This window comes from Zonotrichia leucophrys, chromosome 3 (assembly GCF_028769735.1).
Source record: "Zonotrichia leucophrys gambelii isolate GWCS_2022_RI chromosome 3, RI_Zleu_2.0, whole genome shotgun sequence".
Classification (NCBI taxonomy): Eukaryota; Metazoa; Chordata; class Aves; order Passeriformes; family Passerellidae; genus Zonotrichia; species Zonotrichia leucophrys.
In genome coordinates, this window is record NC_088172.1 from 60,363,063 (window position 1) to 60,386,396 (window position 23,334).

At 37.3% G+C, this 23,334-nt stretch overlaps 1 protein-coding gene across 2 annotated transcripts in view; it reads right to left on the bottom strand.

The window, feature by feature from the left end:
• The window catches only part of FMN2 (formin 2), a 155,910-nt gene extending 133,911 nt beyond the window's left edge, over positions 1-21,999 (bottom strand). Inside the window, exons 1-3 of one of the 2 annotated variants that reach the window (XM_064708441.1) lie at positions 21,985-21,999; positions 17,220-19,212; positions 1,983-2,149 (exon numbers count right to left, since the gene is read on the bottom strand). In XM_064708441.1, the coding sequence (XP_064564511.1) occupies positions 1,983-2,149; positions 17,220-19,161 (2,109 nt within the window). In that variant the 5' untranslated portion in view covers positions 19,162-19,212; positions 21,985-21,999. Of the gene's footprint in view, positions 1-1,982; positions 2,150-17,219; positions 19,213-21,984 lie in introns of those variants that run through there. The other variant, XM_064708442.1, reaches the window with a different exon arrangement.
• Between the last annotated feature and the right edge of the window lie 1,335 nt (positions 22,000-23,334).

Consider the following 23,334-nt stretch of genomic DNA (forward strand, 5'->3'; position numbering starts at 1 on the left):
AAAGTAATATTCAGCATCACCATAATTTTTTTCAGGCTATTTAATTCCCTAACTTAACAATTAGCATTTATTCCTCTAAAATACTTTAAACTTACTCTAAAAAGTAAGGTGATGCCCAATTTTCAAGTTCTCAGCCATTAAAATTTATACTGAAATTTCTAGATATTTTTGTTTCGGAGAACACGTAATGAATAAACTGATAGGTGTTCCTGTACTGTCCTTGGTCACCAAGGCTGTAGTAGGAACATATTCCAAAACTCTGCATCAGCAGCTCTCAGCTCTGCACCACATGGAATTCAATTAAGGAGATCTGGGGCTCAAGACAGCTGTATGCTCCTTTGAAGTATGATGAACTACTGGTTACATAACAGGACTGTACACTACTTCTGATATTGTGTGTTTTACCAGGAGTGTGATCTATTTAGGGGATTTATACAGAAAAATAGTCACAGAAACTGTGACATTTGTGGCTTACTGATAGACTGAGTCACATTAAGATCGCTGCTAATCCAGCAACATCTTAAATTCCTGACCTTGACAGATGGTTGACGTGGCATTCGGCTACTACCATGTCCCTCCATTTGCATGTGTCAAACAAAAGATAACTAAAGTATCTGTTACTCAGGAAAAGCATGGTATATCAGTTTTAAAAAAGAGTATTTTCTGTTTATTTGCAAACTTTGAATTTGAGAAAAAATCTATTTAGAATGCAAGAGAAGGTTTTTTAAAATGTGGTGTGCAATAATCTATAGGAAATTGCTGGATATATGGTAACAGCAGGAGAGTGGAAAACACTACCGACTGTTTTAAATGACCTGAAAAATAAGAAACTTGGCTATTCTTGTAACTTTTATGAGTATATTTAACCATGAGCACTTTCAAATGCTGTGTGATTTTAAGTTGCTTGGGTAACCTCAGTTTTATAGTTAAACTGCATTTTCCAAATAATTTCAAAAACCCGTTTAAAAAAATGTCTCAAATGTTGCATCTTACAGAAAAACAAAAAGTAACCCCAAAGTCAAAACATAAAGATATTGTTAGAGAACTTTGTAGATTAACTAGGTTATTTAGGAATGCTTGTATAAGAATTCAGTGGAAAAAATTTATTCTCATATTTATCCCTTTTCCAGTTGTGTTAAACTATTCTTCAGGAAAGATTTAAAGAGTTAAGTAATCATGTTCTCATATCTATGCCAATCTTTTTTTGATTGTTTGTAACCAAACTTCTGCTTAATGTGTAGAGTAGAGATGATCTTAACTATATCAGCAAGGCATTAAGTATATTAGTTATTATTTGTATACTATTGTGAAGCTAATTAGTAGACAGAAAATACCCTAATTATCTTTAGCCACATAAAATGGCATTAGGTGCCATAGTTTACAACAAGAAGATCCTAATGTTGAATTAATTATCCAAGAGAAAGGAAAAGTGTAAGGTTATGTCTGAACCCAGGTTTGTAACAGTAGTCAAACACCTGGCTAGATAGCCCACAGGAACAGAAAACACTATAGCTGGAATGCCAGCATATTTGCATTAACCTCTGCACTATTTTGTATCAAAAGTATTTCGGGGGGAAAAACCCAAAACAACTCAGCATAGACATCTAGTTTGAGTTCTGTGAAATTTTGCAACATGCCATTTTCTGGTTTTCCATTGATTTATAATTTTTGGTGAAGCAGCTATTGATGGAAATCTTGGTAGTCATACTGAGTGCTGGGATTCAAAGAAGACAACAATGAAAACTGCAAATGAAGAACAGACTAAGATATGATTTAAAAAGTTATGAAATCATGTTCTAGGAGAACATGCTTATGTGGATACAAAAGCATACATACCTTAGCAGAGTGTTAAATAGCTGGTCACTCTCCTAAGGGCAATTTTCATTAAAATGACAAACCAAATTCTTTCAGGAAGGATAAAATATTAGAAAATCATGTCCTGCTTTAAAAAAGAGACAAAAGACAACTTTTTCAGTACTTACATCAAACGTGGGTGTGCTTTGCTTGGCACTCTGGTTACATGGCTCTCTGAAGCAGTCAGTGAATGGAAGCAAAAGACCCATTGCAATAATGCGAGAACAGAGCTTTTCTGCTTCTTCTTGTGGTGCATTTTCCTGCTGGCTGAAGAGCTTTTCCAGCAGAGTTCGTCCTGCCAAGGTGATGAGAGAGCAATACGAATTTGTAGTTACAAGCAGGACACGGGTATTTAGGCATTAAAATGTGTATTGAAAACCTGAATTATTAGAAGTAAAAAATATTAAATAAAAATATTCTTAAGAAATGTATCTGATAGCAAGTCTTTAATATAAAACATTTCTACATAATGATTGTAAGTGCTCTGGAACCTGATTAATTAGGATCAAGACATTTTTCGAGAAAAGTATGTATACATTACATGTACCACTGCACTGTAAAGTATGAACAAAAATCCATGAGTTGTTATCGTAGCATCAATTTCCTATAAAATTTTTCTGAAGAGAAAATCAAGACATTAGCAAGAGATGAAACAACTTCTTCCAAAGAGTTCACACAAAGTTAATGCAGAGTTTAGGCTGTCAGCTCCTGGAATGAGCCCTTGTTTTTTGAATCATAAAATTGCAATAGTCTTGGAGAAATTTTGCTCTGTTTCTTTGGAGAAACTCTCAATAAAAGAATAATGACAAAAAACCCTCATAACTATTCTGTGTAAAATTGTATTGTATACAGCTCCAGAGTGGTGGAGTGCTTCAAACTAAAATGCAGTGTCACAAGCAGCAATTCAGAGAAGAGAAGCTTATAAAGAGCAAGATACTTATTCCTCTTATAGGGCCAGATTTCATTACCAAAGTGTTTTCTTTTGTTATCCAACCAGAAAAAGAAAGGAAAGCATATGTTATATAATATATAAGAGGAGAAAATCTTAGTGGTTTGAAATATGACAATGCTTTTGGAGTTTAGTCAGAAATAGACTATAAAAAATAGCTACATACACAGGTTGCAGTAAAATCTACACAGTAAGAATATTAAGTTGCTTAAACTCTAAAATGTCAGATGTAAAAAGATGTCAAAGTTCAGATTTAGATGATATGGATAAAGAGATGAAATATAGGTCTTCTGAAAAAGAAAAAACAAATGGAGTAATAAAGCTAATTTCATGTTTGAGTATAAACTAGCTGGGAATACAGCTTGTACCTAAATAGGTTCCTATAGCCTGTTTTTTCCAGCCACTCATTCAAAGCCAAAGTTATTAAAAAGAAAAACAAACAAAAACCAAAACAGTGTTAAGAAAGCATTTTAGTGTAATGTAGCATAATAGAAATAATATTGATAATTACAATTCTACTGGTTTTTGCATGCAAGATTTCTGATTGAACATTAACTTTATTAAAAATGTAAAGTTTCCCAGGCTTTCTGAACTTACTAACAAGGTTTTTCTTTTAAACATCTGGAAGCAATTTTAAAAGGATTCTCTAAGTCACATTTGGCTAGAAATCTCTGTAAATTTTAATTTAATGTGGCAATACACTAAAATAAACAATGCATTAAAATGTTGGAAGTTGTTTCTAAGATTTTCTTCTCCACATCTGAAGATCTGATAATTATCTGATTATTAGTCCAAGTTTGCTAGACCTTTATTAGACAAAATATAATACATTCGAGGGAATAAAACAGGAGATAGGCTATGAGATAAACTTTTACAAGACATAAATTTTGTTACGTTTGACAGTTGGATTGCCTCTGTTTCTTGGCTGCACCACCTAAAATGCAATGCCAACAAAACTTTTTAATCAACATATCCCTCTATCAGAGTTCAGCTGTTAATTCTTTAAAATAATTTATTAGTTCAAGGCATCTTTCTTGCTGACCACAGAGGATCACTTTGCTCACACCCAGAAAGAAAGAATTATACAAGAAAATGACACATTTCTGCATGCCATGTGATATATTGAAATATTATCCATGACTACTAAGTATCAGACTTGATAAATTTCCTTTTTTTTCCTTCCCCTGGACATTTCAACATTTAAATAATCTTGTCATGTTTAAAGAGTTGTCTCCTGCATATTCAGAAAAGGAATAGCCCCTTCCTTTTGCTTTGACTTAATTAGCAGGAAAAATATCTATAAATTACCAAACAGGATATGTAGTTTTCTCCCCTTAATTCACCCAGTCTTTTACTAATTTTTATAACATTGAACTGTGTTGCTCAGGTTCAAATACATTGTTCAGAAACTTAATTGCTATTCAATTGCAGTTTAAATTCATAGTAATTTTAAACTATTTTCTAAAAAAATTTATTATTCAAACAACAGAAAATAAGTATATGCATATAAAAAAAGTAATTAATGAATTTAATTAACTCAGATTATGATAAGAGAAATTATATCATTTTGCCCACCTGAGCATGAATTAGTCTTGGAATAAATAAGATGGTAAAATTATTTAATTATATTAGCAACTACTTCTTAACCTAAAAGAATTAAAATTTGATTTAAACTGATTTCAGGCTAAATTTCAGTCAACTAAAAGACTTTTAACTACAATTTTACATTGTTAGTTTATAAATAAAAGGCACCAGCAACAGCTTTTGGCCTCAGACGCCTTAATCATTCATGAGGTAAATAAATGAAGTAATAACTTCTGGAGGTGAAGATGTTTGCAAATAATCTGGAACAATTAAATTATTTGTAATTTTATAATTATTAGATGATGGGCTGATTTCTGCTATGAGTTGAAATGGAATGGCAAAAAATTTCTCTGGACTGCCTTCACCTGCTATGGAACCAGTAAAAATTAAACCCAAGGTCTCAGATCTCTTTTTTCCCTAAGAGGTTAAATTGCCACTGCTCACATTTAAAACATTTCTTCCTAGAAATCCGAGGTCACTAAGTTATTGAACCCAATTCTTACCTTTCCCCTAATTATTTTGGCAAGGCATGGGAAGCATACTAAATTTAGAATTAGACAAGAACTTCAGCTTTAGATCAAATTAGCATTCTGAGCACCCTGCCAAAAATCTTCAGCAAGTAAGATGACTATAAACTCAGAAGATATTTTTTAGGAGCTTAGAATAACTTATTATACCCCAGTGAGGGATAAAAAGACTTTCATTTTTCTTCTGTTGCAAAGAATTACACAATTAATCAACTGAAAGAATGAGAAGATGAGATTAAGTATCAGGTATTCTGGACTTCTGTGTATATTTTGTTATAATTTGCTATTGTGACTCAGCAAGAATCTTCTGGCTCAGCTTCCAAGTTCCTTATTCTCCACGTCTAGATGACCTGCCTCTTTCTCCCATTCCCATGAAGATGAAGCACTATTGACCTTGTCTCCTCCACTATGACACAACAGGTCCTCATCCAATCCCTCTGATCAAGAATTGAACACCACTGTTCACGAAAGCCATCTCTGTAGGTATGTAATCTATTCACTACGGAATGAAAATTCACATGTTCCAGTATGGTTTCCTTTCATACTGTCTCCCTGTATGAAAAATGTGGGCAAAAGAGTGGTCAGCATTGTCCACAGAGAAATACAAGCAAATCCTGACTCAATGAATTCACCTTATAGATCTTTGATATGCTCAGAAGACAAGCCTTTCAAAGAGCTACAAGAGGAGCAACAAAACCCTTAAGAAACAGCAATACCATAAAAATGTTGTTAGCTTTGAATTTGCCTAATTATCAAGGGGAGGAAGAGACAAGAATGGAAATAGGAAAAAAACTGGAGTAGTTGTACTCACAGTCATACTGAAAACGTACACACTGAGGCACTGTGCTGCAGCAGAGCTCGCAATAATGCTTCCCTGAGGATCTTGCTGTTATAGCCTCACATTTATCTTTAAAGATGTTCTTCTCTCCTCCTTACGCTGGATTTGCAAAAGCCCGGAAGCAAGGCTGGCAATGAGCACCAGCTGAGACTAATGATCAAAATGAGATATATTCCAAAAGCTCCCCCTTCTGCCAGTCTCAGTGCCTGTCTCTCCAAAAAGCCAGAGCACTACACCACACTTTCACCATTGACACAGCAGTTGCATCAGTACATCTTAACCTACACACACACTGCAGACAGACTTTCTATTTTTATTGTTCCTAATGCAGAGTGAATGGCTTCAGTATAGCACTAGTTCTGAACACCCTATTCAGTCACCTCAAGGGCTAGCTATGTACATATTACTCATATCTTTAAATGCTGAAATCTGCTTGCTTCCTTTTCCCTTTTACTCTTCTTTTGTCCATTGTAGTAAGATCAGAAATGCTCACTCGGCAAAGCGATTTTATAAGCTTTGAAGCCAAATGTGCCATAGGCTTTGCTCTATTTTTGGGAAACAGTACAAGAAATAAAGGAAAAGGAAGAAGTAGTAGACAAAATGGTGAATTTCCATTACCAATATTTTCTTTTAGTCTTGAAAACTGTGAAAAGACAATTGTAGTCTTCTTACGGTTTCTCATTTAGAAAGGATTTCAGTTATGAAAATAGTTTTGTAAACAAAGACTAACAACAAACAATGAACCCCAAACTAAAGAGAGAGAGAGAAAATAGGAGGGGAAACAAAAGGAGTTGCATTCAAAAATTAGGAAATGCTGTACTTCAGCTATCTGCTGTTCAATATTAGTCTAAATTATTCCTTCATTCCAATTCTTTTCCTATCTCCTTTTCTATGTATGCTGCCATACATCAAAAAGGAGATAGAAAAAGAGGTGGCAGCTAACTTAGGCCTCAGTCATCTGGCGAACCACCTGAACAGTGCAGCACCAAACATGCCCCAGAATGCCAGAAGAGGACAAACATGTCAGAGAGACAAAAATACTGTAAAGATGTTCATATTTTTAGCTGAGATAGCAATTGCAACTACATGCAATTTCTTAAAATTTTCCATACATATTCACCCATTCATCGTATTCACTCAAACTCTACAGCAAAATCTTAATGAACAATTTTTCAGGGCAAATCAGTTAAACTCTATTTTCACCCTTTTGCTGTTCAGTGTACTTTACCAGGTCTCAAATATTTCAAGCATAATAATATTCTACATATAAAATGGTCATCTCAGTGACAAAAAAGTATTAAAATGTTTTAACGTTTGTATTTCATTTCAAAATCTTTTTAAATTTCCAGTTTTTCAGCTAACCTATACCACTCAGCCTAAATATAACATGCAACACATGACTGCTGAGAAAGAAGAGGCTTGCCAAGATGCACATGAAACCTGGGAATGTGCAGAATGAAAACAGAAATTGGTATTCTTGCCAACTTTTCTTCAGATGATAAGTCCAAGTACTGCATAACAGCATATTAAATATGCATTTGCAGTACAAAAGAAGCAATTTAATTTTGTCTGTTATTTGCCTGAAGACTGACCTGGGAGATTACACCCAAAATTCCAGGATTAGAAACTTCATTTATTGTTCTTTTTCACTGCAGAGTTTCTAATCCTCTTCTGATTTAGATTGGTAAACTGTTCTAGATGACTCATCCTGTGAGGTTGCTTTAGCTGTTTTGTTTTCTGGGTTTTTTTCTTTTTTTAATTTTTTTTAAGGGATTGAATTTTTATTGACAGATACTTTTCTAAAATCATGTGATGTATTTCTGACAGCCTAGTTACATAAAACATGGAAAACCTAGTAAGCAACAGGCCTCTGCACAATATTGTTTCATAACAAAACGAAAAAAAAAGCCTTCTGCTTTGAATAAACACAAAATAAAATACATTTTAAGTCTATAATTTCTAGGCAGCATAAACTTTAAATATAGCAAAATCAGTCAAGGTCTAGGGCTAGGGCACACAGTGCTATAATACTGTCAAATATATTTCCTTTTGTTCCTATTATCCATGTGATAGTTGATCTCTTTCACTGATTGTACAGAAGCCTATGTTTCTAAGGGGGGGAAGTCCACAGATGATATATATCGATATCTTTATATATTTCTACTGTGTATTTCAATATTATGTATAAAATACTATTTCTTCATATTTATATATTATGCTTTAGTATTTAGAATGTTAATCGAGTTAACGATATGTGGAAACACCAAAGAAGATTGTCCTTCCTTCTCTGATGTTCCTCCTCCAGATTTCCTGGCTATGTTCACATGGATGGTATGACCTAAACCCACACATCACCTTAAATTCAGAAGTCAAAGTAGAAAGCCTGTCTAAGCCTGACAATTAAGAAAAAAGACATATCAACATTATCTCCCTCATTCCCACAGTTTTCTATGGCTGCCTACACACAGTTTCAAAGTCAGAAATATCTATTTATTAAATTACAGAGAATAATGTATTGATTGGATCGATTCATAGACTATTCAAACAACTTGAATAACACTATCAATTAGTTTTACATTTCTCAGTCCTGTACTGAAATTGTCACAGTAAACACTATGCTTTACTTTTGCCAAGTTGTCTGAATTTCTTGGCATCTTAATCACACCCCTTTTACAATGTCCTATCTCTCATAGTATCTTTGTTTAGTATTAAAAATTTTCCATGTGACTCTTCACTAGCTCTAAGGGTAAGACCAGAGTACATCAACCCCTGTGCAACTCAAGATAATAGGTTTTTCTCCTTTATTTTAGCCTTACATTTATCACTAAAAATTTAAACAGATTCTGGATTGTGCAAGACAGCTTTAATAAGTGTATAAACTGTGAGATTTCAACTCAGCTAAGAATAAGCAGCATCTTACACAGAAAAAGAAAGAGAATCATATAATTCTAACAGCTTCAAGTGCTTGAAACATCCCAAAGAGAGCTAAGGAACAAGTGTGCATGCTCCCTTTTGGAAGCAAGGGTATTAGCTGCCACGGGAAGAGAATCCTGCCACTGCTCCCTGGTGCATGCAGGGCAAAAGTAGCACCTCAGCAAAATGGCCCTGAAATTCTTCCAGAAATGCCCTGATGGAAAAAGCAGAAGTCTGACAAAATTTGAAAAAAGGATTCTCCAAAATTAGAGGTGAAAAAGACAGATCACTGAATTAAGGAAGTAAAAATTCACCCTGGAAAAGATGTTACAGTTTTCAAAAAACCCTGCATCTCCTCCTTGATCTATAGTTCTTGACTGAGCCAAGCAGCTGTATTTTAAAACAACCTGTTCATTTGTGCTGAATATGAGACATGACAACACCAATTTCAGCATATAACCCAGTGGTCTATTATAAGATAACTTAAACAGATACTGTATTTCCACAAATCATGCTAGAAAGCATGTGAAAATCTAATTAATGCAGACCTTCATCCTGATGAATGAAATCCTAAGGTCAGTAACTAATTTTGAAATTTGTGTCATAATATAGAAAGACAGAAATAGAATGAAAATTTACTTGGCAGTAAAAATATCAAGCCCTACAAGTGCCATGGTCAGGACAAAGGTCAGGACATATGTCTGCTCTTGCGTTAATTATGTAATATACTTTCCACAGCCTGACTGAGCCCATCAATCACAACACTAGGGGGGAGCAGGCCAAAATGACAAGTTCCTCTGGTGGCAGTGAAGTAACATGACAGAGTCCCTTATCTAAAACCACCAGGACTTCTCTTCTTTGGCTAAATGATTTGCAGTGTTACCATTATGTATGGAAATGCAGATGAATGCCTTCTTACCACTCTTGTGTTGTCTAGAAAGCAGCTGTAAATAAAATGTTATCAATGTAGTCTTATTGATCTTTGCTAAAACCATGCTGCATTTTGTTGGTTTTCTTTACCCTTTTGTCATATACTCAGCAGTTAATTATATCTTATCATTTCCTCCTTCAAGACTTGTTCCAAAGACTTGCTTGCTGCTGCAGTCAAAAACAAGATAAAACTGGCCTGATTATTTGCAATAACAACATCTTACTTTTTATAAAAAGCAGATATCATAGCTTTGCCATCACCAGAGCTTCAAAATATATTAAAATATTTGTGATAGACTGTCACAGTGCTTTCAGCATTCTTCCAGATTAGCAAGTCTGTGAAGCACTCTGTCTCCCTAACTTGAACATAAGCTCTTTGAAATTTTGCTTCCATGGTGACTAAGATTTTACACCTTTCCCCCACAGTGAATTTTTTTACATATGACATATGTATAACAGGATAAGCTGAGACAGAATATGAAACTATTCTTTTATTCCCTACCTTTTGCTATATATCATTTATGGATGTCATTTTGTGACATATATAGAAAAAAGTAAGAACACCTTTTTCAGAAGTTTTCATATAGTAACTTTCAGAAGCTGAAGACTTCAAAATTATTGTTCAATACCAGAAAATTCCTCAATTATGCTATAGCAGTGGCACGGAGGACAAGATGTCTTTCTAAAAATATCAACAACATATCCCCCCGCCCCAACATTAAATGACACGTCTCCCTCCACATGATTTCTCTTCAGGCTCTAATGCAGTACTATTGCAGCACTATTGCAGCTTACAGAGGTACATTTATAAACCTTCGCTAATTATACAAATTTATATGAAGGAGAACCTATATATGTCTGTCTACCAAATCTTTTAGTCACCATATGCATCTTTGGCAAATTTCATATTGTGTTTTCCAGGTACTTAGCTTCCTCTCAGCAAGTATTTAATTCTGTCTCTTTACCCCTTTAGTTTCTGTGGTGATTTGTGATGTGAAGGCAGTAGTCTGTGCCAGGTTCTCACAGACTGCTGGAAAGCCACAATGCTTTCTGTCTAGCTCTTTTAAAGTAAGAAGCTCCTCTGATGTCTTTTTGGGCATCTATTACTAACAGCATCTTTTGTCAGTCTAACCTGATGGAGACTATTCCTTACAACCCAATTTTGTAAAACTTTATTCCACATATAATACAATCTGGCCTATCTCTACCTTAGAAGTAAATTCTCAAGCTCAAGCTTGTGTGCTTAAGCAGCCAAAACTCACAAGACACAACTGAACTCAACCAAACTGGGGGTCTTTAAAGTGGGAGACAAATAACACATTTCGTTCAACTTACTCATTAGTTCCCAGGCATGCCTAACTTTCTTTCTCCTCCATGACCAGTGTTCCCAAGGCCTGCTAATCTCCAACTTTAATAACAGATTTTTAATATTTATCAAGATGTACAAAAGCTTTTCTTTGTATCCATAAACAAACAACAGTTGGTGAAGAAAGGGTAAAAGCAGAAAGTTATAACTACATTCCACAAAAACAAAAAACTAGACATGTACACCAATGTATTTGTGCAGACATGTTCTTCTAGACTTCATTTGAAGGAAACTAGAAACACAAGTCCCTTGCTATAGCTGGGGCTTTATGTTCTTTCACTGATGTAATCAAACATTTCCCTTAATGATTTCTCTGCCTAAATTATTTCTTGAATCATTACATGATAAAATAGCACTTGGATGCACAAACTCTTTTATAAAGGCATTTTCTTTTTTTTCTTTATAAACACTTCCTTTTCTTCCATGACTTTTAAGATGTGTTAAGGTAGACAGTTATTCTGATACTACAGCATAGATTTCTTTCTTACAGTGATTTTCGTTCCTTATCAGTGCAAGGAAGAAGAAAGTATGTACTAGGGAAAAAGAAACACCTATCCTATCTCTGCATCTTCAAGGGACATCTGAGACAGATCTTCTCAGCATCAAATGACCTCTAGAATGAAAGGTGTCTTCTGTAATTAGTTCCACAGTAAAGTTATCTCTGTTTTCTCCTGATTCAAATTCACATCAGGTTCAGAGCTCTGGCATTGCTGATAACTTTTATATAGATCCTGACACCAAAAAATTCATACTTATACTGACAAATAAGAACGTCTCAATAAATCTCATTTGCTTTCCTGCCCCTACTTAGCTATATATGTCAAGATGTCAAAAAGATGATATTGTCAAAATTTATCTACTTCTTCTATATTTATGTGTTTACATTTAGCTTTATACATATTAAGGTTTACTTTTACAACTTGTGATGTTTACACACACAGTCTCATAACCACTGCTTCTTACTGTTGCAAAATTGCTAACTTACTTAATAGTTATACTGCTGTGCAACTACAGATGAAAGAAGTCATGGTCAGTATTTATCTGAGGATAAAACAAGATTTAGTATCAGAAAACATAACTCACTTCCTGGTGAGAATGCCTAGCTATTTCCAACAGTGTAAAGAAAAAATTTTGGACAGCAGCAACACAGAAATAAAAGGAGGAGCAGTGTTTTTTTTCATTCAAGGTAAAAAAGCCGACCTTGTTGTCCCTAATTTTCTTTACATTAACTGCAGGAATGCAGGAAGCTGCTGTTGCTTAGAGAAGATAGTAGCTCCTGAGCCCATTTTGCTGCCTTTTCTAAAGCATTTAATGAAATGCAACTGGCCTTCTATTATCATATCAAGAGGCAGGAATGAAGTGACACAATGTAAAGTCCTAACATCTGTCCATCACCTTTCTGGTACAGCTTGCTTTTGCCCTGTTCCCTTTGTACCAGCTCACCCCATTCCCAAAAAAGAACAACTGCCTGCATAAAAGTAAGTTTCTGGAAACTTGCAGTCCAGCTAAGTGGTACAGAATGATGTTTTTAAATGCATCTAAAAATAACCTGAGCTGCAGTCACCCACACCTACACATATAGGGTTCATCACCGCTACTCCTTATGTAAGCTGAAATTTTGGCAGAGGTAGTTCTTAAGGAATACACTTGGCCATATCCTGAGCTTGATTAAAACACTAAACAAACAAAATATCCTCAGTAATTAGTATTTCAGTAGTTTTTCATCACCTGTATTCACAACTTAGTCCTTCATATACAGTCAGCTTAAAATATCCCTAGAGTTGCGTTTGAAATCCAAGGTTTTTTTGCCTTAGAACAGCACAAGTGAAAAAAAAGACTTGTTTCAAGAAATAGGTTTTTTAGGGGTTTTTTTCTGCAAATAAGTTCTACACACAGTTTTTGTTTTTTGGTTTTTTTTTTTTTAAATAGACCAATGATGTCCCAAGCTATTAAAAAGACATGTATATTTAAAAAAAATAATAAAGCACAATTAGATCCAAGAAATATAATCAAACTTAACCTCCACATAATTAATCCCACTGAAATAATCCACTGCTCATTTCACAGAAACAAAGTCACCGAAGCACACAACATCCTTGAATGGTCAGTTCCAGACAGGTGCCTTGTGTGATGGATATTCTAGTGGTACTGTGTCTCAGAATCCAGTAGAGATGCACACACTTCAGCTATAAATTGTCCCTTTTCCTTTCCCCCTTTGCACCCCAAAAAAGACCATCAGACAACCAAGACCCCACAGTTCTGCTCCAGACACGTTGGGCTGCCAAGGATGCCTCAGAATGTGGAGCTGCTCAGAATGTGCCTGCCCAGCAGATAGAGCCACTCAATCTCATGACCAAAACCTGCTACTCCCAATGAAGTTCCAAATAAAGATCAAAGTATTAATCATGAGATCCCATCAAAACAAGCCTGTGGTAGCACTGAATTCCAGTGGAATTACTCATGTTGCTCCAAATCCCATATTGCAGTGCTGGCTCAGTAACATTAAAGTAACTTATCAGCACTCAGCAGCCTTTCAATAACATACTGCAGCCCATTTTCAAACACATTTTAGTACAGTTGAAGGGCAGTGTTGGAGTCATCTCCTCACCCCAAGTTTTGTGTGTACTAGGCAAAAAGAGGAGGATCTTTCCCTTCAGATGCTTGCTAGCAACACTCAGTGTGGCGTGTGATCACATACCACATGGAGGGTGCTGCTGGGCAGCTCCCTCAGTTAGAGGAGGCTACACCCCATCTGATAAAAGAATCATCTGTATCACTGCTAACAAACATCAGCAGTGAAACAGCAAACCATAAGTAATCTTAAATAACAGCTGCATGATAAACAGTCTGCTCAGGATGCCAACAGATACAAATCCATATTGTGGGCAGCATCACATGAATCAGAGAGCTTTTTTTTTTTAAGCCTCAAAAAAGGCATTTAAAAAGATCTACTTTGCATCTCAGAAACAAACTTTCATCCAACTTTTTCAAGTTTTCACATACTTATCTGTACTAAACCTAGGTACATGCCTGCAGACACTGCACTGCAATTGCAAATGGGAAGACAGCATTAGCAGAGTACAAAAGTAAAATAAAGTGGCAGAAATCAGCAGACATGAGTACACAAGCACAGCACTGTGTTCAGGTTTTGTTTGATGGTAACCAGGGTTTTTTGTTTGCCTCCCCTTTACAGATAGAGCAGAAAAAAAATATAAATCTCTGAAGAATAAATTTAAAGATAAATTATCTGTTTGAAAGAGCTTCATGCAGCAAGTGTGTTACAAGCAGCCAACAGTGATTAGGAAGGGCAAGAGTTTGTCTGGGTCAAATTTAATTACCTTCTGGGGCAGCTGATGGGACTCATTCAATTTATGTAAAAGACACCCTTATTAGTTCCTCTGCAATCACTGCACCTCATATTAATGCAAACTTTTTTCTAAATCTGTCTATTGGCTCTTTCACTTCAGTTATGTTAATGTTTGGAAACATCAGTTTCATTTTCCCACCCAGATACTCACTTCACTTTAGTGCAAATTATTCACTGCCACATACCAAAGTGAGAGAACCAGCTCTTGTTGAGCTCTTTCTCTCCTGGGACCACCATATAAAAACCATGGCTCCACTGTGCATTGGGTAATCTAGAACTTGTAATTACTGTCACTACAAATTCAAATACAGCTATCCACATAAAATGTGAAATAGACCAATGCCTGAATTATAGAATGCCCTTAAACTTGTCCATACCATTTTCCTAAAAAATGCATAGAATTCAAAATACTGCACTTATCTTCCTATATAAATCAAAATTAAAATATGCAAAGTCTCTGCCATTCAAGTACTTGACTTCCATCTACATTTGACATTAAAGCAGTCTTAAAGAGTTCATATGGCTCTCTGTGAAAACCAAATGGCACTCAGCCAAACCACAACATGGTGCAAAAGTAGGCCAATCATCTGCATAGGACCTGCTGTCATTGAAATCGATGATAAAGTGCTGTGGAATATTTTACTTGATTCCAGTTGGAAATGCAGAGCAACACTGCAGTAACTGCACAGCAAAATGGGACTTCATGCTGTAGGCAAGATGCAGTTTTGGATTGGCTTTGCTTTGTTTTTGTTTTTTTTGGCTAGAAATATCACACTGTAAAGAATCTTATTTCTAAAAGCCTGATGCTAATTCCCAAATCAATGTACCTCATGCATGCAAGTAAAACACAACATTTTTCACAAGTAATATCAAATTAGAATTAAATTATTTCTGTAATCATTGTTGTGTGGAATGGTTTATTTAAAGAGGCTTTTCTGCTCTTACACCTTATGGAAATAGTAATGTGAAATTTAATTTCCCTTTTTAATGTACACTAGTTGTTATTTTTAAATTCTCAATGAATTTTAGCTTGTAAATACATTTCTTAAAACTGTGAATGGCCAAACAGAGATGAGTCATTTCCAGTTCCCTCACTTTAAGCTTTTCTGCATGAACTGAAAGATATAATTGTCCTCTGCTCGTAAAGACAGCTGGTATGTACATGCAAATGAGGGTCACTGTAATTTCCATAAGAGATAGAACTACTGTTGCATTGGACACTGGTCCCTTCACAATAACAGTCTAAAGCATTGGTGGGAAAAAAACCCAAACCAAAACAAAAATTTTGAAGTAAATCAACACCTTGTGAGGAAATGTGAAAAAGTCTATTTCCCAGAAAACAGATATCTAAAAAGAATTACCATGTTCTTGAAGTTTGCCATATACAACTTATTTCCATCATAGCACCACCATAAAGTCTAATTATAGATGTAGCAATTACAATTTTTCTCAGTTTTTTGTATGCTATCAAATGTTGATAGCTAAAAAAACCAGTGTGTTTCTTATATGCTATTAAAGTAGTGAACACCTCAAACAGGAAAAAATTAGGTAGCATGTCCAAAATTAAGTTTAGGAAACAAGTGAAAGACATTTAAAGCAAATTAAAAAAAAATACTCAGCTCACTTCACAGTGGACTAGTCTCAGAGGGGCTGGATTTTTCTGTGTTAAAAATATTGGATTCCAATTTTCTATACTGAAATTGGAGATTTTAGTTCAAGACTACTAAAAAATGAAAGCATTGTGATTTGAATCTAGAAAGCAATTTTAGTTATTTACTTCCTAAATCATACTTTTTTGTTTGCTTTTCATAAAACCACAAAAAACCCCCTCATTCAATTTTTTGCAAAGACCTTGTGCTGGTGTGTGGTTGCTGTGTTCATGTATCCAGAACTAACTTCATTAAAATCAAAATCTGATTTTATCTAATAGCAGATACTCTTAGGGTATGTTCTCTTAGTTCTACAGGTTCCTCAAGTGAAAAATCTGTGGAATATGCTGCTGAGTTTTCTCTGTATACATACCTCCTATGTGGCAGAAGTGTTCCTAATTATGAATATATTACCTTTAGAAAGAGACTTCAGGTGAGGGAAAGAGAAAGGGAAAAAAAAACCCTCAGAGTGAAGGAAAATATAAGCATCTACTCACACTACTTCATTTGTGAACTTTCTATTCCCAGGTCTTGGGGACAGGATGCAAGCTGCCTAGCAGGCAAGGTAAAGGTTTACTGAATGAGTCACCTTATGTAGCCTGAGCAGCAGCCTGTCACAGCTACCAAATTGTACAACCCCCAGTTTCCCTTCTCCTCCCCTGTTTTTGCTGCCTTTCAATACATTCACTTTTTTTCTTCTCCTCCTTCCCCCTTCCAAAGAGGAAATTGGTTCCTTTCTGAAATGCTGTCCATCTGTGCTTAGCATGGCCTTTTCCTTTTAGTACTAAGTAAATCCTCCTCATTGCCTTAGTCTAACACCAGGTGCAGCTCTCATGTGTTTATAGTACACTAGAACTGCACCTAGCACAAAAAAAGCCCAAACAGGATCCTGGCTACAGAAAGCTTTGCATTTGAAAGATCTATTTATGCAGAGAGCTGATCTGCCTACAACAGTGCAGCTTTTCGCATTTTTCAACAAGAATAATTTAAGGCATTCAGCCTTTTCCTACAGGATGTAGACAAAGGAGACAAGTAGAAAGAAAAACTTCAAAGAGTTATGCACTTCCTTTACTGGCAGTACTGCCAGGCTGATGAAAAGTGACTGTGTTCATAAGATCAGGCCTTGGATTGCAAGGCCAAGCGGTACTGCATGCAATGAATTAAAGTATTTTAAAAATATTTTCAAAGCTGTTGTGGGAAGAGAAAACAAAACCAAAACAAGTCTTAATACATATCACTCACCTGAAAAGACATTGGGAAATGTCTCTGTAGAAGCCTGGACCCCTGAGGACTTTCTTGAATGAGTCAAAGGCACTCTTTCCGTTTGAATTTTCTCTCTAAATCCCTTGTGCTCCAAAAAGTCTGCAGAGCTCACCTTCTCTGTTATCTCACTTTTGTGATTGGACACCTCTTCTGTCCAGTCTGCAGAGCGACTGAACAAACCTGCCAAACTAGCAGACCTCTTCTTCCTGACTGAGACTTTTTCCTTTTTGTGGAAGGACTCCTGCCTCCTTGTGAAGAGTGGGCTCTGGGATGGGGAGGGAGAAGGTGAATGGTTGGGAGAACTCAGTTGCCTAGTTGTGGTTTTGATGTAACAGGGATTAATTAGATAGGGCTTAAAACATCGGGAACCAAGCATTGGACTGTCTGCTGTTCCTTCAGAGGACAAACTGCCATTTTTCATTTCTGTGGATAAACCATTATGCAGCTCCTCTTGACTGGCTGACAGAGAGTGTTTCTCTTCCTGAGTCTCAGCAGCATGATCACGGCCTGCATCTGAAATACCACTCTCTGTTACTGAGCCCTGAAAATCAACAGCCTGCACTTCAGCAATTTTAGCCTCAGCCTCTGCCACTGGAGATGGAAAAGGTTCTGTGCAGCTGTGTGTCTCAGCCCCGTTTTCTACTGCAGTTCTATCCAAACCATCTTGTAGCTCACTGGCTACAGCACCCACTCCAGCAAGGGGCTGCTCCTCAGTCAGTAGCTGACGTTCCTGTGCTTCAAATAAGCCGTTACCAGGAGAGCCTGTGCCATTCACCGCTTCCTTCGGCTCACGTTCAGCTGCACAGGAGACGGGAACGCTTTCCACAATTTCCGATGCTGCTGGAAAAGCCCCCTCAGTGTCTGGGCTCCTCTCTTTGTCAGTGGTAGTTACTGAAAAAAACCGTTCAAAATCTAAGGGGGTTGCTTGAGAATTAGCCATGTGTCGGCCCATTGTTTTGGTGACAGAGTCCTCAGTTCCAATGTTAATTGCCCCCTGCTGCTGCTGCTGCTGCAGTCTAATAGCTTGCTGGATATCAGAAAGCAAATCCTCTTGTTCTGCGGCTGAATGGAAACTGTATATATCCGTATCAGAGCCAGAGCTGGTCCTTTGTCCATCCTGTGTCTCTGCAGCAGCTGGAACAGTTTCATTTCTGATTTCAAAATGTTCAACATCTGTGTCTGAGAGACCCCCTTCATCTGCAGAGATGCTTATATCGGGAGTTTTGGTTACAATTGAATGAGTACTGTCCAGCTCCCCAGGCTGCAGGGCCTGGCTTTCCAAAACATCCTCCCGTGAGCTGCTATTCCCATCTTTAGCCTTGGACAGATTTTTTCTAATCCTCAGATTTGAAAACACAGAGGGCCTGGAGTCCGACTTACCCTTCTTCTTCCCCGATTCGCTTCCCTTTGCATGCTTCCCCAGTCCCCTTCTGCCTCCCGATACCTTCTTTGTGCCGTCCGTATCCTTGGGCCCAGAGGCATCCTCTCCTCCTTCTTGCACATCACCTGCATTTTTCTTTAGCTTCCCATCTTGATTCCCCATGATTTTTCGCAGTGCAACACCTCTGGCAATCAAGCCATGCTCGCGGGTTTCATTCCTTTGGCCTGCTGGCGAGATCCCCTCTAGCGACCCAGGTTTGTTTGCAGGCGGCGGTGATGCAAGCGAGGCAAATGCTTGCTGTGCCTCTCTCCCATCTGCTGGAGCTGCCTTTTTGCATAATGTGCTGCTCGCACTGGGCTCCGCTGGGACATGCTCAGTACAGCACTGAGAGCTGCAGACAGCTCCTTCCAATGGCTGCTGCTCCTGGAGCTGCCTGCTCGCCGGGTTTCTGCTGCACTCTTGGTGCTTCTGGAAGGATTCTGTGAAAAGTGTTTCCTTTATAAAAGTCACTTCTTTTTCCACAGTTTTTATTGCCTGCATTGCAAGCTCAGCTTGTCACCAAATCATTTATGATTTCAGTGCTTCAAGCTCCTGAAGGGAAAAAGGAGAAAAAATAAGTTACTTTAATTACTCTGCAACTGCTCAAACAAATAAACAAGCAAACTTGGAAAGAGAAATATTATGATTATTTAACAGTTCATAAGGTGCTTAAGCATATGCTGCTTTGACAGATTACACAGTACCTCTGGTGATTTATATGCTTGCTATTTAAAGGCCAACAAAACAATACAGAGTTTTAAAAGAAGAGCCATTCTTTTAAAGTAGCTAAAATAAAGATAATAAACAGAAAGTTCTTTCCACATTTTTAAAGAGTTGCACTCGAAATTCAATGCATTGTGGTAATTATGCTATAAAAAACCTCCCACAATTTGTATTCTGAGAAGGTAGATATACTGTTATTCTCAGGAGGAATCAGCTCATCAATATTAAAACACATCACCATTGTTTTCCCTGATAAGAACATCTGGCATGAAACAAGATAAAACAAAAAAGAAAAATAGCAGTATTCAAATGCTACTAAGGAAAAAGATACAGTAAAGTACTCCTCTATTTCATGCAACATATTTAATAATTGATTTAGGTGGGAACACTTCCTAACTACTTTGGAAACTTTTTCAGAAGTTTTAATCAGTTCCTTCTTCTCCATCATTTTTGCTTTAGATGTATAAGCTTCAATATTTCATAAATACATTTCCTGAAATTTTAGACATTTCCTTCCACTTTCAAAATTTAGAATTAATATAACATAAATAGGAATCAAAGGACTTGAGAATGCAAAATTGCCAAGTTGGATCAGTTCATCTGTCCAATACCTTGGTTCAACACCAAACAGGTAGCAATTAGATTTTCTGTTTGCAATTTACCATCTCTAAACTGCCCAGTCTATTAGACTCAGTTTCTGTGAAAGACTTTATGTATTCCTCATGGCTATGAAGTTCCTCAATTGCAATTTCCCTTTCATCAGCTCAAACCAATAACTTCATTCCAGGGAAAAACATTCTACAGGTTTATCTAACTCTTAATGTAATTCCTACGAGAGATTTCACTTCTTTTCTCTCCCTTAATAGACATTAAAGAAGAAGGAGTGCCATTCACGTTTTAAAAACAATACAGGCATCCTCCCCTCATACCCCCCTGCCCCCACTTCCTCCAAGATATCCAGAATTTTTTTTCCCCAAAGATTTCTAAATACCTTTACAAATCTAGGCTCTCATTATATAAACAGCAAATCATTACTTTTTATTTGTTTTGGAAACAAAAACACTGGTAATAACACATGCAAATTAATTAATTTGGACTATCATCATTTCTTCCTTGTGCTTCTTGGTCACTTACCGCTCTGATGTAAGCCCTGTCCTGAGGGGCCTGTGGTTCAGGCATGTGAAGGAAACCTCTTGTCTACAAAAACTTGAGTGTTTTATGTGGATCAGATGACTTTGCATACTCAGTGGGATGATTTGGTTGTTTTGGGTTTTTTTTTTTTTTTCAATTATTTTTCCTTATCTAACGAGGTCAAACATCTATTTTTTTTTCTACTTTTATCATTTAACTTCTGTAAATATACTAACAAGAACTAGCATAGCAAAACCTGCAGGATCATGTTACACTATTTTGCTTTTTTACTCCACTCCTGTTTTTGCTTTCTCTTATGCTACTTAGTTTCTACTTTGTTGCAGTATTTTACCTCTTACATAATTATTATGTATTCCCAAAAGGCTTTTGAAAGCACAAATAATATCTGCCCAGCTGAAGATACACAGTAAGAATTGAGGCACTGTTTGAGAGAACCATTGCAGTAGAATAATACCTTGATGGGTATTTTAACTGACTAGAACTGACAAACTTAAGCCTTGATTACAACTGGAGTACTTGTATCTTCCAGCCTCACTTAAAAACTCTTTTTCTGCTAAAATCTGCCAGAAATTAACATCATACAGGAGTAATATAAAGCTACAATGGACCAAATGTGTAAGGGAACTGTAGAATTAGTGCAATGTTTTGAAACATTCCCTTTCCTTCCTTCTCTGTAAACCTGCCTGGCAGATCCCAGACACTTCCATTACAACTAATGACAAATCACCAGAAGTGATTACTCTGCAAATTGTGTTGCAAAACCAAGTCATCGACACAGGTAGGCTTATGAGAGAGTCAAATTAAAGACCAATCTTCATTTCTTAATTAGATACTAGAAGCTTATAATATGTTTAATTATGTTAAGTACTTTATTTCCTAGAAGTTTTCATACAGCACATCCTGATGAGTCAGTCATTAAAAAAAAACCCCACATAATGTACAGCCATAGATTTTTTCAAAATTTAAATATATTATAATAAAAAATCCAAATGTTAATATTTGGGAGTGTGCTTATTCTCAGTCAGTCTTTTAGCTTCTAGAGAAAAGCACGTTATCAAAAGTCAGCAAGAAACTATTTTGGCATCACTATAAGCTACATTTTAAAAGCTGACATGTATTTAATATTTTACACCAAAAAAAGAGAGACTTACAATAGACACTAAATGGAGAAAAGTATTTCAAGAAAGTTCAAGAAAGATATTTCATTTTAGAGATTAACAATAACTGACTCTGAGTTACCACAACTTGTTCTTAGCTAGCTATAAATTGTCAACAAACTGCTGAGGCTAGTCAGGGAACCTGCCTGCTCATTCAATATTTGCCACTGCTCAACCAGAAACACTGAGGGGTGAGACTACAAGCATAGACCTGAGATCCTCCTAATCTCTCACTCTCCCCCTAAGCTCAGGAGATGCAAATAGCAACACACAGAGGAGAGTCAAAACTTACAACTCAAGACACGTTGTCCTTGCTCTCCCAGAGACCTCCACATGAAAACATTCCCGTTAAAACACAAAACCTTGTTACAGGACTGTGATTATTTTTGAGATGGTTACCATGCCCTGCAGCCTCACTGGAAAGATGAGCCGCTCCCCCAGCAGTGCCTGCCCAGCCCTTGATCAGCTGGGAGGGGAAGGGCAGCCCTGACTGCCCACACCTGGGCTCAGGACTCAGCCTCCTGGAGCACAGCCAAGGCAGAGTGCTGCTCTCCTCTCGGGTCAGCAGCTCTCCCTCCAGTTCCTTACAAAAAGGCTGGGTGACCAATTGGCATCCTGCCAGTTCAGACCTATGGCAAACATGGGCTGCCTGGAGGAAAAGAGGGGTGCCTAGGGGAGCCTGCTCAGTGGAGACGCAGCTTGCTTGGGGTGGATGAGTGTTCACCATGCTTTACTGACTGTGGTATTTCATTCTGCTCTCAACAGTAGATGTTAAACAAGTCCCATTGAAGTGAAGACAACACCCTGTTACTGCCTCAGGCTGTGACTGCTGGAGTCCAAGCCTTTGGGCAGGGTTAGGCTTCACCCACAGGACCTCTGGAAAGGGTTTAATGCACAGAAGTAAGAACTTCTGTGAAAGACGTTTGGTGACTGAACAAAGAGGCCTAATAACTTTTTCTACTGGTCTACTTTTTCTAATGGATAGTTTTGAAGAACTTGTCAAGACCTACCAGGAGTATCAAGAAGAGTTCCAGGCCAAACAAAACAGATTTTGCTTGATACATAAGCAAGTATGGGTCTCAGCTTGCTAGTGAAAAACATGACAGAGATCATAACATAGCTAAGTAGGCCAAGGACTCTCACCAGCAATGAAATGTGGCAGCCACCTGAGAAAAACTGAGTATTCAATGTCTCTACAGTGAAAAAATTATTTCAAAGAAATAATTTAAAGGCACAAAGCACCCAAAGCAGCATCCCAGCAGCGATGCTGCAGCAGCACCACTGCAACAAAGGTGTGGAGGGCAAAGAGTGACCTGTGCCATGTGCCCCCATAGCACCCTGCAGAGTGACTGAGGGACAGGCTCTGTTCTCACAGCCAGCCCTTCCAGGAGCCCACAGTGGCTGGTCAGGCTACACACATGTGTACATGGGCTCTGTGCCCTGCCACTTCCCTGCTGGGGCACAGGGGAAATGAGGCTGCTGCAGCCCAGGGCAGGGCCTCTCCTGGGTACCACACAGCCTGACAGGCCAGGGTAGAGGCTGACTAGAGGGGGCTGAATCTCAGTCTCCAGGGACTCAGTCTCCACACAGAGCTGGGCTGAGGCTGGGGCAGCAGCAGTGTGAGAGCCTCAGCACTGTACTG